The following is a 22,418-nucleotide window of genomic DNA, read 5'->3' on the forward strand; positions in this document are numbered from 1 at the left end:
TCAGTGGGAGAATTCAACATGTTGAAAATGATGGGGAATACCGTATCCCCAACAGTCGCTACACCGTGGACGGCTACGATGCAACTACGAACACCGTCTACGAATTTCAAGGTTGCTTTTGGCATGGCTGTCGTAAATGCTATCCCAACAGATCCGAAAAAACCTTAGATTAGAGCACCGCTGCACTGCCGACGTGTATCTGCACCCAGGAAAAACTACAATTCTTACGTGACAAAGGTTACAACGTCATCGAAATGTGGGAGTGTGATTGGCGGAAAATGAAAGAAGAAAGGCGGGACGTCAGGAACTTTGTAGCCAGCCTCGATTTGGTGGAGCCACTAAATCCCCGTGATGCCTTCTGCGGCGGACGAACAAATGCTGTCAAACTCTATCATCTGGCTGACATCGCCTCAGGAGAGAAGATTCATTACTATGATTTTACATCTCTCTATCCGTTCATTAATAAGAATGCTGAGTATCCTGTCGGCCACCCTGAAATTATATTTCAGCCGGAAGACACAGACATCCAAAATTACTTCGGGATTGCCAAGGTCACAATCTTACCTCCAGAAAAACTGTTTCATCCAGTACTTCCGCTGCGTGAAAATGGTAAACTAACATTCCCGCTGTGTAGAGCCTGTGTACAAGAAGAGACGGAAAAACCAATGCTACAACGGTCCTGGGTTTGCAGTCACAGCGACAGTGAAAGACAAATTACAGGTACATGGTGTACCCCCGAACTGAACAAAGCCGTTGAGAAGGGCTACAAAATAACTTACATTCACGAAGTGTGGCATTTTTCTGAAACGAAGAAAGGTCTCTTTAAAGACTATGTGAATACATGGTTAAAGATTAAAGAGGAGGCAAGCGGCTGGCCAGCTCATGTAGGCGATTATCCCGTCAAACAACAAGAACATCTGAGATCCTACAAAGCGAAAGAGGGCATCGAACTCAACCGCAACAACATTGAAAAGAATCCCGGCAAACGTAGCCTTGCAAAAATGATGTTAAATTCCATGTGGGGGAAGTTTGGCCAGCGCACCAACAAAACTCAAATCAAAGAGTTCGGAGATCCTATGAGGTTCAGTGCATTCCATGAAAGTGATGCAAATGACATTTGCTACGTGACTGTATTGTCTGAAGACATCGTTGAAATTCACTATAAACTGAAATCGAATGACGAACCTGTCTCACCAAACCTCAACATTTTCATCGCTTGTTTCACGACATGTTGGGCTCGACTTCGTTTGTATGCAGCTCTGGACATGCTACAAGAACGAGTACAGTACACAGACACCGACAGCGTTATTTTTTCCAGTTTACCTCATGAAAACAATCCTCCCCTTGACGACTTTCTCGGTGATTTCAAGGACGAGTTGGGAGAAGACGACTTCATCACTGAATTTGCGTCCGCGGGACCGAAAAACTATGGTTACCTCACGAAGAAAGAAAAGGAAGAATGCAAAGTGAGGGGCATCTCTTTAAACAGTGAAGGTAGCAAGCAGTTAAATTATCAAGTGTTGCGGCAAAATGTTTTAGACGAAATTCAACGCCCTCTCGAGAAAACGCGACAAACTGATATTTACAAGCCTTATCACATCGTCCGAAACTCCAAAGAGTACTCACTGACCACAGTCTCTCAGACGAAAAAGTACCAGCTTGCGTACGAAAAACGAGTGATAGATCCCTACACCTTCAAAACATATCCCTATGGCTATGAAAGAATAACAAATGAGGACCTGGACATGATTGAACTGTTGTGCCATTTGTAAACACTTTTGTAAATAGTTTCATTCATAAGTTGAGCGCAATCCACTAGGGAGTTGCACACGGCTCTGTCCTGTAATTTTAGGGAAACATTTGATATTAAAGTTAATGGTTAACTTTAAAATTGCGTGATTACTTTGTTTATCTTAGAAACCAGGCTTTTTACTCGGTCAACACGGAAACGAGATTAATGACGTCAAAGGGGGTGGGGCTTCTAGTTACCATGGATACGTCAAACTCGAGAAAACAATAGAACTCCTTTCCATAACAATACTTTTTCATTTGCATCACACTACCTGTCAAATTCGTACTGGACTAGCCCATACCACTACTGCTGTTTTCTCAAATACATTTTTTTCGCTACAAGCAGACACCTCAAAGAGTTATAACTCAAAGGAAATTTGTTCAATTGCCCTCAAATTTGGACAGTAGCCAGTTTAACGTATAAACTACAAACAGATGTCTGCGAATTGTTGATTTCGAAATATTTTTTGTTCGAGAACGATTTTTGTACGATCACTCCACATTTTCTTAATCCTATTTCGAAAATGTCTTGTAACTTTTTACCGCACCTGAATATGGCAAAGCGTAGACACGTGTCTTTAGCGTTTTGAGCTCTGAAACCGAGGAAAAAATCAAATTGGCGAAAAACAAAATTCGCTTTGACTTGTAGCTTTCAAAAGGTGATTCGGGCGCTCGCATTAAGTGGTCGTAAAAAATTCGACAATTCATTTTATTTCAAAATTCTTGGTATAGATCGATAGCCAGCTTTATAAGCTTTAATTTGAGATAGAGGTTAAGGTATTCACCGCTTAAACTACACTCGCTACATCGCTTGCACGTGAGATAACCCTGAGGGTATACGGTAACCTTAGCTTCGTCAAGAGTGACATTTGTATCCGTGTAGAAAATGTTGAAAAAAAATTGTAATAAATAGCATTATTATTATTTTTTTTTGGTAGAAATATAAGTAATGTGAATCATTAAGTCGGTAAGAATTATATGAAAGTGTGCACCAGCATTGTGTAACAGCGTGTGGTAACTAGTAAAGAAAAAAAAAAGGAAAAAAAAATATTGTAATAAATAGCTTCTATTTTTTTTTTGGTAGAAATATAAGTAATTTGAAATTATCAGCGGTTTTTTTTTCTTTTAAGTAAGGTAGAAATCCAAGACGTTATTGTAAAAACTGTAAAAGGGGTTAATCGTGCCTAAATAATATCATATACATACAATAGGGGGAGGGGAAAAAGTTTTCTGTAATGTAAGTACTGTAACTATAACCAAGTAAGTAGTAGATAAATGTTGTATTGTAGCATTGTATTGTAAGTATTTTTCCTTGTATGTAGTGTTTTTTTTAATGTTAAGGTTCTTAAAAAAAAAAAAAGAAAATGTTGAAGTGTCTTCTAACATTAAGTCGTGATAATATTGATATTAACAATAAGCAAGAGAGTTAATTGGCATCATTAATTCGTCAGCTATTTATTCACCTGCCTTAGCTTCTGAATCACACAGTTGTTATTTACATAAAAATTGACAATCTTCCTTTTTGGTCTGAAATAAATCAATCTGTAAATGAACGCTTACTTTTTATTCTAAAACGCATACCACCTGAGCGCTTAACTTAACGTCATCCAAACGAAATCTAAATGACTTGATACAAGTGAACTCGAAATTGACCTTCTAAAGTAACCTCAAAATTGACCTCAAAAAGAATACAACTATGCTCACTGGGCAATGTCGGACGTTGACAGACACGAATTTACTTCCGCTTTCTGGATTTCAGCACTTTTGTTGAAAGGGGGATCTCTTTCACCAAGGGCTTAAAGGACAACCGAAGAATCTTTTGTGGCTGCATCTATCTATGGGGAGTAGGAGCACTTTTTCAGTTGTTAAACCTTGGCATTCTAAGGGACGAAAAAACCTTACTATATAACAATGAGGTGCACATTACGCTAAGATAACGTCCTCTTTGGCATGTTGGCGTTTCGCATTTTTTCCTGATTGGGCAATGGTCATCGCGAGTCTTGAAATTTATCCTGGGACGTGGCAGCTAACTGAGTCCCTCTGTGGTGCAAGGGGATGGGGAAGCCCCTTGTGTTCAATATGTTGAGAATATCTTATGGTCGATGACTAAATTGTAAAGTAATCTACGTTGCACCGAGAGAAGATATTCTCTCTTAGCTGTACATTTTGATCACGTTGCTCGGTAATTTCACCATATTCGATTTGCCCCTACAATGGATTTTGATGTTTTTGAATGTCAAATGCGGAGTGCTTACCGCATTCGTAAAATCAATGCACTTTTTATCTAGGTAAAACAACTGAGATCGCATTCAGAGCACAATGGAATTTCTTCACTCCTTGTTGGTCTTTTTTATGGCTAATCCCTGCTACAGCCAGTAGTGCAGGTATGCAATCTGGTGGATTTCGTTTGACAGCCGTGGATGGTCTTATTGTTACGCGAAAAAACAGTGCATGAATGGTCTTTGGCTGCCTGGCTCCGCTAGCCCCTATTGTTATTCCAGGCAGCTAGTACTCAAATTTTCACTTTTAATATTTTCATTGAAATTGTAATTTTTTCTTTAGCAAGAATGAGTACAAATAAAGATTGATTGATTGATTGATTGATTGATTGTTTGACTGATTGATTGATTGATTGATTGATTGATTATAAAGACTCAAAATATGGCATCTATCTCATAGAGTACGCTAATTGTTGTGATCCTCCTTACAGAATGAAGGACGTGCCAGCAACCTGCAAGAATGCCGATTGGTGGGAAGTTCTTGATGGGTAAGTTGGCAACATGTTAAGCGATTTTTAGACTCCTCGTTCTTTTGTATAATAAAATATTTTCATCGCACTGAAATATCTTATTCGCATCTTCATCTATTTGTTTCTTTGACTTTTTTTTTACGGTAGGACTCACAGGTGGGCGACCTGTCCAGACGGATACTTTATGAATGGTCTCTTTAGGACAGACGATAACACTTGGCTGCATGACATTGAGGAAGCTCGATGCTCTAAGCCACAAAGGTTGCCAGATAAATATGCGGACTGCTACAAAGAGAATGTTTGGGGTTCATTTGATGACAAAGGACTGAGCGTGTGCAAGCGCGAGGGTTACTACATGACAGGAACATATAAAGGAGATTGTGACATGCTGTACTGTCCAGAGGAGTTTATGTGCTGCAAAATGATAGGTAATTAAGGCAGGATAATATCGTACAGCCAGGCTTCCACTTCTCCTCTTCAACCAAACGGCTCAATCCAATGTCAATCTAACTCCATTTCCTTGATGTTAAAATAAATCCATTAGTGCTCAAGAACTGACTCCACCCTGTTCTTTATTTCCTCAGCTTCAATAAATTCCCTCTGGGTCAATGCAAACCCATTGATGCGCAGCTCAAAATCATTTTCTCTTGTTTCCTAGATCTTGAAGGCAGGCCAAAACGAGCTGATGAAACAAGGAAAGAGTCATTCTTAAAAACAAGGTTAACTCTATTATTCTGCTATGTTTCGTCTTTTTTGTGGTTGTTTTGTTTGTTTGTTTTGAAATAGGGAGCATTGTCTCTATAGACGATCTATGACTAATGAGGAAGAAAATTACGATAAGATTAGCAATCGTCTTGAGGTCGACGCGTCCAATTCCCGTCTGCACAGGTCACATGCATATAGAAGTATAACCGATGGCTTAAAATTTGTTTTGCCTGTTAAACTGGATGTACGTTTACAGCAACGTTAACGTAAGCGAAATTGAAATAGGCAAGAAGTAATGAATAATGAAAGAAGAGTCCTTTTACGCCAAAAGTTTTCGCCACTGAAAGATGACGTCACAAGGACCTAAACGAGAAAGAAGAGTGTGATGCCCCGCTTCAAACTTTGTTGTCTCGATATAAACTTTCTGACCAGCGCTTTCAGAAACAAATGGTAAACGCTGAAAGCAATTCAAAACATGAGTAACTTAATGAGCAAGTGACTTCATTAGTGAATAAAATGATAACTGAAATAATTGGCGAGCTCAATCCTAGAATAGCGAGTACTACTCATTCAGGTTTCTTCTCCGTCTCTCTCCTGCAGAGTCGCCGTACACTGGGGGCTAGCTATAGCTACATGTCGGTGTTGGTTTAGATGGACTACGTTCCAGTCGTCTATTGTATGGAAACAGTTTTTGCATAGCATAAACAATAAAAAGCATTTTCCCCGCAAAATTTATTCTGAGTGTGTTATTTTATGGCCTTAAACTATTCCTACATGGTAAACATGGTACCGTCTTCTCAAACATACTTGTACGATATGAATTCAAATAAGAGCGGGAACAAAATGACCAACAACCAGAGACGCAGTCAGTCAACTTGATACCTTTGGGGAGGTTCTATAATAAAGAGTGCATTTTGATACGCGACTTCTTCAGCGTTAATAAAGGGTGTCAAAAAAAATTTGAGCAACTGGAGTAAATTAAATTTATTTAGTTCATATTTTCAAACGCATCATAGTTTCTCTTATTTCGCTCTTCAAGTCATATGAAATCTAGCTCTTAATAGTGGCTCGAGGAGGGAGTCCAGGGGGTTCGCCCCCTACCCCCCAACCACCTACATACGCCACCGACTGTGTACATATTATGACCTCATATCTCTCTCTATGATATTGACCAGTTTAAAAAGTTTCGGTGAATTTTGGAATTAGCTTCACAGTTGTAGTACCTAAATGTATAAATAAATTATGTTGAAACGAGCACTCCCTCTCCCCCTAAGAGTCAAAATCAGTTCCAGTGACGGGAAATTACAATAAAAAAACTTAAACGTGAATTAAAAGAATAATTAAATACATAAATAAACTAGAAATAGAATTTAAAAAATAAAAATATTAAAAAATTCACACCGCGTGAAGTGGACTGTTCATATCGCGTATATTTCATTCAGTTCAAATGGTATATTCAACTCCCGATTTTTATAGTTAGCAGTTCTCTTTTAGGAAAAAAATAAAGAAGAGTCCAGTTTTGACCATGTCGAGAAAATGTAAGAAATTACACCTTCGGTTTCCTTGGAAAGCCGTGTTGCCTCAAAATAAACTCAAGCTTTGTTTTCCACCAATAAACTGCCCGTGTAAATTAACCCTTGAAACATTCAACAAGTGCGGAGTGCGGAGTGCAGAGCAAAAATAAGAAAAAAATAGAAATAAAATAACTTAAAGTGAATTAAAAGAATAATTAAATACATAAATAAACTAGAAATAGAATTTGAGAAATAAAAATAGTAATTATGAAAAAATTCACACCGCTTGAAGTGGACTGTTCATATCGCGTATATTTCATTCAGTTCAAATAGTATGTTAGTAGTATACAAAATGGGAGTTCTGGGACATTTTCCAAAAATCACCTCCATCTCTCAGTTTCCACACCTTAATCTCTAATAATACCCAATTTCGCAAAGCAATATTACTGGTTGTTGTTCCACTTATTGTTCCACTTGTTTTTTAATGAGTCAGTCGGCGTCCATACGCCAGACTACTAACTCCATTTGTTAAAATATACCTTTTGTCATCGAATTAGCTCAGACTTATTTTGTTGATTTCATAGCTTCCAAGTTGGTGGCTCTCTGATCTGATTGTTTTCATCTTATGTCGCATCTGTTCACTGTTGAATAATGTGTTCTTGTAATCTATATGTCGCAGATCATTCTTAATTACAACTTTGCGGATTCCCTTAGCAGTTTTGTTATTGGTTCCATCCTCTTTGGTGTACGAATACATTTTACTTCGTAGACCCACAAACTCTGTTATTATCTTACCAGCAGCCTCATCCTTGAATTTACCAATAACTTTCTTATTTGTCTTATCATAGAATTTACTATCTTCTGAACAATCACTGTTGTCAAACTTATCCTTCTCCAACCAGAAGTCCGCATAAACGTCATCTGTCTGGATTTCATATGTGAGACTGTCAGTATCAGTGAATAACAGTTGTGCTTTTGGTCCATACTTTTGTTTGATGAAATTGTAATGGAAATCATACATGACCGTCTTACTAATATCCAATATCGATATTCCTACATATACAGGTTTGCTCAATAATAATGTTGCTTTTTTCATATTAACAGCCACCAAATCTTCATTGAAAATCTTGTGACTATTGTATGTCGGTTTTGCTGTCAATTTCTTCGCTTTTGTAATATCAGTTATCAATTTAACATTGATTTTCTTCCGTAAATTCTCCATTTTTTTCCCCAAAGACTGCATTATTCATGAGTTTGAAGAAGTCTTTTTCAAATGAATTTTTCGCATTAGTCCGTTTCTGTGTATTAAAATTAATCTACTCTTTTAACCAATCAGATTGCCTGAATTCTAACACCCGATGGATCTTATTCAGTTTCAATCCTAAAGACAGGTACAATTGAAGATTGCGATAATGAACCACATATTATTTCTTATCAAATAATGTGGGTATCAATTTATGAACCTGCCCTATTGAGATATTAAACTTATCTTTTATCCGCTCGCAATAATCTGGAAGCATATTTTCTGTGACTTTTACCTGTTCAGGAGCAAGAGGAAAATCATTATGCAAATCATGCAATTCATGATGATATACCAGGTCCACTTCCAGAATAAGACCAGTTTTGCTAACATCTGTGTATTTACTGAGATCTAATTTACTAATTCGTTTGTCTGTCATCCACCTGAACCCACCAGTTGGTAAGTACTGTGACATCGCCCAACCGTACAGATTGTTAGCATCCAGATATGTGATGTATTTCGATGGTTTGGTCTTGTCATATGACTTCATGTATTTATTGTTTGCTTCACTAAATCTGTGAGCAATGTATGAAGTACCATCACGTATTCCTCTCTCAATGAACTGGAACATATTAACATCGAAGAGCAATTCTAATTCCACTTCTGTCATTTTCAACATAGCATCCCACGCAAGAGCAGGAGAGGTAAAATAGTGGGTTGGATCCAGTTTGTAATACTCCAAAAATGTTTTTCTGAAATTTTCAAACACATCAGCTAATAACAGAACATCTGTTTTCAGGTATAAATCATGGTAATTTGTCCATATTTTTCACTTGGAATATGTCCCACACTCTCTGAGCATGTTGATATTGAGCGTCTGTGATACACTCATTGTTGAGCTGGCTGTAAAATTGATCCTTATCCGGTAATCGCCTCTGCTTGAATTTAACAAAGCTATCCATGTAATCGTATGGGTAAACACCCTTCTTTTTCACCAAGTTGAATTTCTCACCATCATAAATCTCTCTAGTATACATCATATCATCAACCGCCAGATTAGCAGCTAGCTTATCCAGACTCTGATTCAGAAATTGTAAACTATCGAGGAAAATCAAATGTTTGCCTAAGGTGAAAGCAATGTATTTTTCTGTATTCAACGGTATCACATTGATGCCCATCTTGGTCTTTTTTTCTGGTTTGCGTTCTCAGATTTTCTTGCCAGCATCAGTCATACCTTTAAAAACCCACTTGGCTTTTTTCGTAATTGGATTTTCCTTGGTAAATTTACCAATCTCCTGCATGATTATATGTCCATTATAACGTCGCAAGTTGTGAAAGAATATTGGTATTTTTAGCTTGTTCCAGCTGATATTGTGATGAGCTAATTCTTTCTTCAAAATATTCTGGCAGTAATTGGTTTCTGTTTTCAACAGTTCCAAAAACTTACCAATCGCGTTTTCACTACGATAAACCCTCACTTGTTTTGTGAATCGGCCGTCAATTTTACACACAAGTTTGTAGCCAAAAGAACAGCATTTATGGCTCTGATATGATTCAGAATAGGATCTGGTGTCATGAGGCTTACATAAAGCGACTTTTTCTACCAATGTTTCAAAATTAGCGTATATCACATATGGTACAGGTTCTTGCTTATAATCGTTGGTAAATTTGATTTTCGAATCCTCTTTTGGCATTCTTATAGTTTGTTCACCATTTATCACCAGACAATCTTCGGTATGGGATTTGAGGATATCTTCTGATGAAAATCACAGAAGACAGTACATACAAAAGTGCTTTCGCTCTTTGTGCTTCGTTTGGTCAAACAATAGTTTGTTGAAATCTTTGATAAGAACATAGTGACTCTTGGTTCCTTTCGAAATGTATAACAGGTTCATTGTTTTATCAAACCTCTCGTTGGAAATCTGAAGTGGAAACACTTGCTTGCTCTCATGACCAAATATATTAATATTAATACTGTTTTGTTTCTCAATTTTGTTCACCTGAGTCAACTTCACTGGAAACTCAATGCCAGAATAATCTACACTATTGATGAGAGATCGGTCTGATTTCTTGATTCTCTCTGGATGAATCTCTTGTGGATTCAAATGTCTGATATGACACCATCTGAAGCATTCATTGTCCTTATTCTGCATGTTGATTAATGCTTTCTTAGAAGTTAGCACAGAGGGTAATTTGATATAAGATTTACCATGGGACGGTTTGTACTTTAAAACTATCAATTCGTGTCCAGTTATCTTATCAATTTGCCAGCCACTACCCGCAGAAACCCACTGACCAACAGTTCTCAATATGTTTTGTATTGACAACTGTATTGAACCTTGGATTTGGTGCTCATTAGTAACGGCTGTTGCATTACTGTAGAAGAAACCATCATTTTTCTCATACAAAACTAAGTCCTTTTGTTTGTCATATACCATTTCCTTGAGTTTGATACTAATAGTTTGGTAAAATTTCAGACCAGTCTCTTGTTTTGAAATATGTTTCACAAGAGGAGCTGAGTCTGTTAATTGAACCAATGGCTCTTTCTTATTCAAAACATTGATATCATACGTTCTGAAAAAACCATCAATTGCTTTCTCCAAAGGTATTGGTTTCACTTCTGTATTAAATTTCACAAACTTAGGCAAGGGAAATGGTTTTGAAGCCACCATTTTCTGTCTCATTTTTGGTTCACCGAATATAGCAAATTTCGGTTTTGGAAATGGTTTTGGTTTATCTCTGAACTCAGGAGGTGGTTGAATAATATTTTGGTCGTCTAATTGACCACCGAAACTGCTTCCTGTTTTTAACAAACTCTTAACAGTGTTCGACAAATCTATTATTATTGTCGCCAATTGATTTTTACTTAACATCAAAAGATTTTTCTTGTTCATCTTCTTATAATATATGGTTAGATTAAATTGAGATCCCATCTATAATATAGGATTAGATAAAAATGCGTTTGGTGATTGATAAACTATTTTCCAGTTTTTGAAAGCTGAGAAATAGAATGCCCCGGTCACAGATATCGTTATAATTAGTTTGATGAAATTAGATTTCTTTGATGCAATTGGGTATGAATATGTTTCGTCCGTCCACATCTTTTATAATTGATACCAGGGGCGGGTTGTTCAAAGCCCGATTGAGCTAACCCAGGATTAGTGAGAATTTTGATCTCAATTTTGTAACTTTTCGGTGAGATTTTCTGTTTATATTATTTGTCTTTCAGTTTTGAGTTTTAATAATCTTAAACTGCACAATACATAAGCGATGAAAAACATTTTTATACAAGAAAAATTGATACTTTGGTTAACTTTAACCTTGGGTTAGCGTTAACCGGCTTTCGAACAACCCGGCCCAGTATTACAAATAACACAATAACATGGTGTATTAAGGTTGCATTTATTATAAGAAAGCCTCAAAGCTTCTTTCCGATCAGCATGATTGGTACACTTGAATGGCCTACCTAGTTTTTTCTGGCAATTATTATTATTTTCCATAACTACTATATGTTTAGATAAAAAAGTAGATCAATAAGTCGTACAACAAGGGGAACAACAAGCGGTATTGATGAATTTATATATACAATAATAGTAATAATGACGAAACAATTTTTGAAAAATTAATGATGTTAAAACTTACGAGATGGTACAAGATTTATTAAAAAATCAAACAGATAAGAAAAAAAGAAAGATTCTGGAAAAAAACCATCAAGCAGGCTAGACATGCTATCAACATTATACGAGGTCAGTGTACTGGTATCAAGCGACAGTACAAAGGAGGAATGATAAATGAGAGAATAAGAGATGAAAAATTGAATTTGGTTCAAACTATGATGGGAACACTGATGAATTATATCAGATTCCACCAGCATAAAATTAACGAATTAGATGGGAAAATCAACACGAATCCATATTTTATGAAGACCCAAACACTCTACTGGACGGTTTAGAAAAAATAATAAATGGTGATGGGAAAGCCGAAGATGGGGTTCATATTCTGAATAAACTGTTGGTAAACTGTATTATCAATGAAATACAATATAAACAATTATATGAGAAATATTTTGATGAAGATTCCGAGAATGAAGATGATATGTGGAAAACACAAATCTCAATACCAAATTATGATGACCCACTAACCTGGCAAAAATTGAACATAGGATGAGATAAGTTCAGATAAGTTTAGATAAGCCTGGGCTCATTCGATGACAAAAGGGATATTTAAACAAATGGAGTTAGTAGTCTGGCGAATGAACACCGACTGACTCATTAAACAACAAGTGGAACAATAAGTGGAACAACAATCAGTAATATTGCTTTGCGAAATTGGGTATTATTAGAGATTAAAGTGTGGAAATTGACAGATGGAGGTGATTTTTGGAAAATGTCCCAGAACCCCCATTTTGTATACTACTTATATTCAACTCCCGATTTTCATAGTTAGTAGTTCACTTTTAGGAAAAACAAAGTAGCGAACAGTGTAGGTTTGACCATGTCGAGAAAATGTGAGAAATTACACCTTCGGTTTCCTTGGAAAGTCGTGTTGCCTCGAAATAAACTCAAGCTTTGTTTTCCAAAAATAAACTGCCCGTGCGAATTAACCCTTCAACAACTTGTCAACTGCGCGTCCTAAAGTTCTCGCAATTTGATTGATGAAGTTCAAGATAAAACTTTGAAAAATTTTTAGCGCTGAAAAATAGTAAGATGAAAAAAATGTAGATTGACAAATAAAGATTCAAATAAATACACAGGTAAAGTTGCACTTTGAGAAAGCAAATATTTTCCCCAAAAAAGCGATTTAAAATTGCACAACGCCGCTTGTCTCGCCAACTCCACGTACAACTGCAGCCACGTTTTTTGCTGTTGGATTTTGTCTTCTTCGGTAGAAAATTACTGATTTCAATTTGGAAATAAAGTAAGGTTGGTACACACTACATGAAGGCTTCCAACGCAAAACAAAGAAAAAATATCCTAAAAGATGCTATTCACGCCCTGAAAATGATTTGGGTCTGAAAATAATCGAAACATGGGGAACTAGAAATAAGTTAAACCTCTTCCAGGCGTTCAGTTAGTCAGGGCGTAGCGCGAAAAACGGCGGGCGAAAAAATAAGGGAGAAATATAATGCGGCGAGAGAAAGCGCTTCTGCCCTTTTTTTCGCTCGCAGTTTTTCGCGCAGTGCCCCAACTAACTGAGCGCCCGGTGTGTTTCCCGTAGAACTGTTAGCCTACTAAGTTTCAATGGTCTGCGCTGCAGATTGGCCAAGATAGCTCTATGTATGTACTTAATATAATACTGGGTTTAGTGTATGACGTCATCAGTCATCTCATTTGCATATTTTACACATTTTTCAAACTTAAATATCTCCAGAAATAATGCAGATATTTGCAAATGGCAAACGACGTTTCTATTTTTTCATGAAAATCTATGTGAAACATCTAAAAAAATCAAGGAGTTAAAAATTTGATTATAGTATCACCATTTTTATTGCACCCTGAGCATATATAAGCAAATACGTACTGTGCACTATTTGATCTACCTTGATTTTACCGCGATTTACCCTGAGTTACCTTTGAGCTATGTACTACGAGGTTGAATCTACAATAAAGAAGACAAGAGAGTTCCAGATCTTTGAGAGTTCTTGCTGATTTGCTCTCCGGCTGACGAGAGACAACGACCCTGTACCTTGGCATTGAGTAACAAGTTCCGTGCACCGAGCCTGCGCTCTTCCCTTTATTCAACAGCACCCAAGCTGATAGTCCATATCCGTCCCTAACCGCACAGTTCGGCACGGAAAACCTTTCGTCACATGAAGGTTGTTGTGACCAAGTTTAGCTACCCGTACACAGTGAATAGAAATCTAACTTAAGCTCTACCAGTAATAATCTATCGAAAAGGTTGTTATATCTCGAGTTAAAGAAGTTGCTACATTTGCGTTAAAAAGCTGTTACAATTCGCGTTAAACTTTGCTTTAAAAGTTGTTACAGTTCGTTTTAATGTTACATTTTGCGTCAAAAGCTGTACAATTTGGGTTGGTTGTAGCATTTTTGTGGCGTAACCTAGGTTGAATGGAGAAAATTGTAGGTTTTGTTCTAATTCTTGTTCTCGCCCCCTGGCACGGGTCAATGTATCCCTCGTCAGTTTCAGACTAAGGGTCGAAAAGTCCTTTTGACTAGCTTGCGATAAGCCACCCGGCAAGGGTGGAAAATAAATGGGCGAATTCTGTTTTCGCCCTCGTCATCTCGCTTCGCTCACCGAATTTTGTTTTTTCGCCCTCCCCGGGAGCCTGTTCACAGGCTAGCTTTTGACCTGCATGTATTTATGTGACTTAAAAATGCAAGCCAAATTTTACGACGATCTCGTAACACTTAATAACTTCACTCTGCAAAAACTTCACAACTGAGGTACCCTTAAAAAAAATAACACACAAACTGCGGTGATAAACATGACATTTCTTATTAAGCTACGATGGTCAAAGGAAAAGAGTATTTACCGTTTAAAAACTCTGTACTTTTCTGGCATATAAAAGTAATCTAGATGGTAAAGGTGAAAGTCTGCGTCGGACAAAGTGGCCTATACAGCCAGAGCTTACTCCGTTTTCTGTAGCATTGAGTGACTAGGGGTAATCTACATGCTCCTGGATGGGATGCTAGTCCATTGATTGCAGGGTCCCTCCCCAGCATTGAATTCGCCAACCTCCCACGCAGACGCTCTTAAGGCTTGTCACGCGTTCCTTCCCCACGAACTCGTGACGAGCCCTAAGAGCGTCTGCGTAGAGGGCTATAAATTCGCCGGTAGCCATTTATTCACGTGGGTGGAGAGAAGTACTGTGAGAGTAAGGTGTCTTGTCCAAGAGCACAACCCAGTCACCCTAGCCCCCTAGCAAGTGTTCTTATGGCTCGTCGCGCAATCTTTCCTCTCCAAAGTTGGAACGGACCGATTGCGTGACGTTTCAGTGACCCCGGTCAGGACCGCTTGATGCGGAGTCCAGCACGCTAAGAATTAGGCTACCGGACCTCCAGATGGGTACTCCAAAATTCCCTAAAACAGTATAGGGCAGTTTCACAACCCGGGAGGGGGGGTAATCCCTTATATGGGCTAGATAGGTATGTGAGGACCTAGAAGATATGGTTTTCAGCCCTTATGCTCATAAATAGGGTATAGATTTGGCCATTTTGGTCATAAATAGGGTCAGGAGGGTATGGTTTTTGTACTCTAGTCTTGAATTGGGTATGTTTTTTAGATCATTATAGATGAAAAAGTAGCTTCTTTTTCATCATTATCGATAAACAAAAGCCCTTCAAAAATTAAGTTTAGGGCAATTGTTTCAGCTGCAACGGTCTTAAATAGGGTATCGAATTTTTGGTCTGGTCATAAATAGGCCGAGGAAAATCGCAGATTTTGGTCAAAGATAGGTTAATAGTTTTGGGAAACGGCCGCACACCCCCACCAAATTTTTCTGGGAGTACCCTCTTGGGTTTCGTGGCAAGTTGAGGCAGTACTCTTTTCTCGGTAACTACTTGCATTCCTCATGGAGCCACTGGATTATTCCCGAAACTAGTTTACTACTCCAGGACTACTATGTAATCGGAGGCTTGTATTCGACGACACCTGACGGACCTGACACGTAATCTTCAGCCCAGAATTTCCACGAGGACAGACAGATATAAATAGCAAATTATTTATTTTCATCGCCGTCCAAAAGTTTTGAACAATATCAAGGTCATGTTTCCCTCCAGGTTGTACATTACAGGGGTTCGCAGGAAAAGAGCAAAACCTTTACTTGTAGATCGCGTTTCCAATTGATCGATCGCGAACTTTTGTTTGTTTTTGTACCTTGAGGCTTCTTTTGGTATATGAGGAACATTGCAGTTTATGACACATTTATTGCCTTGTGTCCACGTTCCGAGAATAAGCAAAGAGTTCAAATCACAAGAATTCAAAAATGTCAATAAGGGTCAGATTGGGCCAGATCGAGTCGGATTGAATTGTACTCCTAAAAGCTGGCATTAAGGTTTAGCAGAAGATTTCTCCGGGCTCTAAAACAAGTGACACTGGATTGTTTCCTCATTGGCCTTTGTTCTCTATCTCAAACAAACACTGTCCCGGGCAACCTCGTTCCCAGGGTCCTCTCTGGAGCTTGTGTCCGGGTAAAAGTTGATGGTGACGTCACGATGGCCAAGGCGCGATCAAGTGGCGAAGCAAGCAAAAGGTATGAAAACACAGCTGTGTTGGATGAACGGAGAATAGACGTGGTAGCCGAGAAGGGAAGAAAGGTGAGAAGAAAGGTGAGAAGTTTCTTATTTAACACGTTCAGGTAGTTAAGTTTTGTGGTCGCTTTGCGTGCAAACGAAGCTGACGAAGTCGGTTTCGGCAAACTGAAAGAAATGCGAGCTTGCTGGTACAAACAATCCCCACATGGAGGCCTCCGACGTTCAAATGTGAGATTCTGCTGGGGTTTTGGATGTTCAGACAAATTTTCAGAGGACTTGCATAGATACGCCCCGTACTATTCTGAGCAAGCAAAGTCTACACAAATCTCGGGGTGCTTGTTCACTGTTTACAGCTGTTTACTCGCATGGTCGCCATCTTGTCGGCTCCAAATTTAATTACGTCGTGTCTGCAAGACTATTGAGTCTAGTGTTTTATTATATGGCTTTGACTTGTGGCCGATATAACGCGTGCTCTGATTGGCTAAGAGCGAGATCTGAGCGGTCATTATCACAGGCGGCCCAGACGTTGTATACGATTAGTACGTGACATTATGCTGTTGGCGATTGCGTTACAATTTTAGCCGTTTATAAGACAATGTATGAGAATGCTTCGAAAATTACTCTCATGGGGCATTGGTCAGTTACTCATTGCCATCTCTCGCTGCAGTTGACAGTGCTTTTAGGCACTAAATTCAGCTGAACATTGTTTGCTCCTTGTATTTTTCAAGTTAACGGTGCTTTTAGGCGCTAATTTCAGTTATACACCGCGGCACGGTGCAGTTTGCATGATCAAAAAATGCCCTGTGCCTCTCGATGGTTGGAGGCGACTTTGTCACGATGGCGAAGTTGTTAAGGTAGAAATTCAAATCCTGTGCCCAAGATAATCGGTTACGGATCGAAATGGAGCTGAAATGGAAAGCAAGAGCTGGAAAACTAGCGATTCTCGGGCAGTTAAGATAAACTTTGAAACCTTGGGAGAAAGCGAATGGGAAGAAGAGTTATCGACGGCTGCCTGAGGCAATTTTGACGAGATTAGACCATTTTTGTGGAATTTGCGGAGCTTTGAGTGCGGGCCGTCGGGCCAGTGGGTCGCCCGCCTTTCGTTTCTCTTTAGGGGAAGCAAACCGCCAGAAAGTAAAACTCACCTAAATGGCTCTAAACCACCTCCAGGAACCCAGAGACATCAAAACAACGCAATGCAAACATAAGGTAAGCCATTTTATTCAAATTATTTTCTACATGTGGCATTTAGAGTAATTTTCGAAGCATTCTCATACATTGTCTTATAAATGGCTAAAATTGTAATGCAATCGCCAACAGCATAATGTCACGTATTAATCGTATACAACGTCTGGGCCGCCTGTGTCATTATGCAGCCGTAATGCCCACGGGCCGATTACGGATTATGTAAATTAGGAAGAGCCCGGCTTGGCAAATTCAAGTGCATTGAAACGATGAAAGCCGATTAAAAACAGTAAGAAAAGTAAATTTAATTCCAAGTAGCTAAAAGTTTAGGGATTTTTCCTTAATAAAATTTGTATAGAAGTCGTTTTTGACTTACCGGTAGCCTAGGCGGGCAGTAGTGAAAAACAATCAAGGTTTGCCGAGTGTTGAGTAAAGCTAAAATCGCTAAGTGGAAAACACCATCGGCAGATGTGTCACATATCCTGAACAGAACACCACGAAGAAACTTATAAGTTATCATCTTAGTCACAACAATTACCGAAATATTGAACTCCGTTTCAGTTCTCATCAAATAGATTCCCTCGCTTTAACACAAGCAAGTGTAAATCAGCTTCCAGGATCATCAGATGTAAACAATTGGGCGGTTTCTGTCGGTAGCAGTGTTTCTGATACCTGCAGGAAGTTTTAGACGCTCAAAAGGCTTGAAAAGTTCATTCATAAGTCCCAGAATGAAGAAGGCCAAGATATGTTGTCGAAAGTGAATGCGAAGATCGAGTTATTCTGAGCAGTGCATTCTGAAGTGTTTGTATTTTCTTTCACTGAAAGACCGTTGGTTTGGACTATATTGAAGCACTTTCTGTCTCAGTTCTATATGTCTTGATGTTTCGCCACAAAAGTTGGAAAAACTCCCTCATCAAGTTGTGGCACTACGATACTAAAATACCTTTTTGAGGGCTGTGACAATCACTTTTCCCGTAAAGAAATACAGTGGTAAAGTTCATTGACAGTGTAGTTTTGCCCTGGGTTTGAGACGATGAATGAATCGGTAAACGCTCGGTCAATACGGCAAGACCTCAGTTTGAGATTTTCCCGTAACCACCTCGCTCTCGGTTATTAAGTAGTTAGTAATAACTTCGGTAAAGCCAGTTCTGAATATGTGATTAACCACGCTCAGTGCAATTAAAGGCTTGGCAAATTATAAGGGATACAATTTCGCTGACCTCGCTTTATTTACCCCGCAGATGAGACTTGAAATTGACAGTCCAGTATGTGGTCCTTGTTCCGTGAGTAAAAGTTATAATCTCGAATATTTTACCTGCATCAACACTTAACGAGCTGAAACTTTCCCTGAAGATAGCTTTTATGTTCTTACCACAATCTTTAAGTGCAAGTTCCAAACGGTGATATTATCCTCGTTATTTGAAAAAAAGGTGACTGTGCTCGCAGGCCATTGGTCCGTGGGTCATATAAACAGCATGAAAAGTATTCGTAAATCCTCATGAGAATGAGGATTTTATTTATTCTTTATTTTCCTTGATATATCTAAGCTACAGTCTTGATAAAAGTCACTGCGAGTGTAAAAGAAATTTTCAAAATATTCAACGCAATCAGAGACACTGCAAAAAGGAGTTTCTCATTATAAGTGTAAATCTCTTAAATTTTAAGAGAAAAACTCTTAAATGGCTGTCCGTGGGGTAAGGGCAATTTTCTCTTACTCCAAGAGTCACATCTCTTATGTTAAGTGTTTGTAACCTTGAAATAGTCGTAAGACTGCACTTAATAAAAATTATGACACACTTAATTAAGGGTAGAAGGAAATTTATTAAAGGGATCCAATACCAACCTTAGGGAAATGGACCTAAAATTAGGGAACAGACTACACTACATCAAGGGTCAGAATTCTCTTACTCAAAGGGTTACATCTCTTTGCTAAGTGTTTACAACCTTGAAATAGTTGTCAGACTGCAATTAATAAAAATTAAGACCCACTTGAGTAAGGGTTGAGGGAAAGTAATTGGAGGGATACAAAACTAATTTGTAGGACATTTGTGCCCTAAAATCAGAACAAAACTAACTTGCAACTAGTCAAGATGCACTAGTTTGAAGTGTCTAATGCTCAACTCAAAGTGTATTAAGCCTTTGAGAAAAGTGTAAATTCCATTTATATAAAATCAAAATTTGGACAGTACAACATAACAAAATGAATATATGGACACTACATTAAACAACTACATATGCTAGCTAGGTGAAGCTTCTTTAACAAAGCATTTCCCTGTAACAAGAAATGGACACTGAAACACTTAAAGACATTAAGTAAACTCATTTTATTACTCCTTTCCAAAAAATGTAACTGTAGTGTCGAACAGCAAAAATAAGCCACAAAAGGCAACCACGAAGGCGAATGACAACAGTACACACAGTACACGTTTCAACACTTCTCTTCCCACGCTCACACCCTCCCAGATGTATACTTTGACATGTATGACCGCTGTCCTAATATACTACAGTAACTCAATATATCACTCTTTTGTAAATGCTAGTAACTGACAGATATAAATCTGTTCATGCATCTCACAAAAAAAGACCCTTTACCACAGTGGGGAACAAATTTTCAAAACTAAAGTCTCATACATTGGTCTAGGCTTTGTTACCTTGTACATTCAAATTGTACATTCCTTGCTTAAATGCATGGTATAGCTATATGCATCTTGCATGAATGTCACAACTAAACCTAAATTTCAGTTTTTCACTTATAAAAAGTTTGCACAAACTTTAAGTATCCTAAATGGGTTATTACTCTATAGTGTACAAGGGAGTTGCACATAAGTCAATTTCAACAACAAAATGTACTTGGACAGTCACAGATAGGAATCCCTCGCATTCCTTGGATGCAAATGGAGGTCCGTTATCACTATGGACAGTCTCCGGTAGACCATGTGTTCTAAAAATAGCCTCCATGGACTTGATTACATTTTGTGCATCTGTTTTCTTGAGAAGGACAGCTTCGATCCAGCGAGAATAGTAGTCTACAACTACCAGGAGGTGATCTCCACTTGTAATCTCGAGAAGGTCAACTGAGATTTCTTGCCACGGGGAGTCTGGTAGTCTGGTTGATCTCACCGGCTCTGGTTTGGATCGGGGTCCGACAAGCTGGCAGGGGTGACATGTTCGTATTGCTTGCTCTACTTGCTTGTCCATTCGTGGCCACCATACTTTCTCTCGCAACCTGGCTTTAGTTCGGACCATACCTTGGTGTCCTTCGTGAGCGAACATTATGGTGCGCTTTTGAAGGCTCTGTGGAATGAGGATGCAGCTTCCTCTCATCACCACCTGTCCTATCACCCACAGTTCATCTTTAACTGCTTTGTAAATTGTGCCTTGTAACTGGCTCCAATCATCTGTCATTACAGCCTGGCATAACATCTTTAGCGTTGGGTCTTTTTCAGAAGCGATTTCAACTTCCTTTGGCACCAACGCAGCTGGTAGAGCCTCACTTACTACGCTGTACGCAAACTCTTCTGCAGCTTGAGTTTTGTGATCATGGCTAGTACCCACTGGTAGGCGGCTCAGGATGTCTGCAGCATTGTCCTTGCCCCGTATATGTGTCAACTTGTATTGGAACTGCTGTAAGTAGAGAAGCCATCTTTCTATTCGTGCTGATGGGGACTTTGACTTTGCTCCGAGTACGATGAGAAGAGGCTTGTGATCAGTGCAGATTTCAAAGCTAATGCCATAGAGGTACAAGTAGAACTTTTCACAAGCCCACCTTACAGCCAGAGCTTCTCTTTCAAATTGGGAGTACCTCATTTCAATCTTACTCAGCTTTCTACTGGCATAATATATTGGCCTGTAGCTTCCATCTTTTTGCTTCTGTTCCAGAATCGCCCCAACTCCCACTGGTGATGCATCGGTTGTCAGACGAGTTTCTGCGCCCTGTCTGAAATATGCCATCACTGGTGCACGAGTCAGCCGGTCTTTTATCTCTTGGAATGACTTTGCTTCCTTTACTCCCCACTTCCACTTGATGTCTTTTGCGGTGAGGTCCCACAATGGACTCGATATTGATGCAAAGTTGGGGATGAACTTTGAACAGAACTGCACGGAGCCAAGAAAACTTCTTACTTCTGATGGGTTTTGGGGTGCTGGTGCCTCAACAATAGCTTTCACACGTTGACTAGACACTTTCAGCCCTTCCCCAGAGAGTACATCACCCATGTAGATCATGCTGCCAACACCAATTTCACATTTATCATAGTTAAGCGTAAGCCCACTTTCTTCAAGCTTGCGCATGACCCTCTCTAAGTTTTCGTCATGCTCTTCATCATTTGTGCCAACAACTCGTAGGTCATCGTGCAGGTTGTATGCCCCTGGGCAGTCTTGGATGATCTGCCAAACAATTTGCTGGAATTTTTCCGTGGCCATGTTTACACCAAAAAGCAGGCGCTTGTATCTGTAAAGGCCATTAGGCGCAGCAAAGGTTGTAATGTCCCTTGAGTCTGGGTGTAACTCAATTTGGTGAAAAGCCATATTTAAATCTAATTTAGAGAAAACTTTGGCATTCGAGACTTCTTGGAGTTTCCTCTACGGTGGGGACTGGGTGTTTCTCCTGCACAATGGCTTGGTTCGCTTGTCTCATGTCTAGACAGATTCTAATGTCACTGTTAGGCTTCTCGACCACTACTAAGGGGTTGACCCAGCTGGTAGGTCCCTCTACTTTTTCGATAACATCAAGCTTCAGTAACTCTTCCTATTTCTCCGTGACTTTTTCTCGTCTACTAAAAGGAATTCTGCGTGGGGGTTGAGCAACTGGTTGTACTTTTTCATCAATGTGTAACTTGAGCTGGTACCCTTTGAGCTTCCCCAGGCCCTGGAAAACTTTGGGAAACTTTGCCCTTAGAGAGGCCTTTCTATCTGCTTGTTTTGGATTGTTACTAGCACCATCAGATTCAACATCACAGCTGTTAACAGGGATACCAACCCTTAAAACACCAAGCAACTCAGATGCATCGCGGCCTAACAGC

The 22,418-nt window shown here is 39.0% G+C and overlaps 1 protein-coding gene and 1 pseudogene across 1 annotated transcript; one reads left to right on the forward strand and one right to left on the reverse strand.

Moving 5' to 3' along the window:
• Positions 1-3,301: 3,301 nt before the first annotated feature.
• On the forward strand, positions 3,302-5,510 carry LOC145485537 (uncharacterized; annotated as a pseudogene).
• Positions 5,511-7,312: 1,802 nt separating this feature from the next.
• On the reverse strand, positions 7,313-7,981 carry LOC145485538 (uncharacterized). Its single transcript, XM_081464197.1, has one exon. The coding sequence runs from the start codon at positions 7,979-7,981 to the stop codon at positions 7,313-7,315; it is 669 nt and encodes a 222-aa protein (XP_081320323.1).
• Positions 7,982-22,418: the final 14,437 nt, after the last annotated feature.

Source organism: Orbicella franksi, chromosome 4 (assembly GCF_964199315.1).
Source record: "Orbicella franksi chromosome 4, jaOrbFran1.1, whole genome shotgun sequence".
Classification (NCBI taxonomy): domain Eukaryota; kingdom Metazoa; phylum Cnidaria; class Anthozoa; order Scleractinia; family Merulinidae; genus Orbicella; species Orbicella franksi.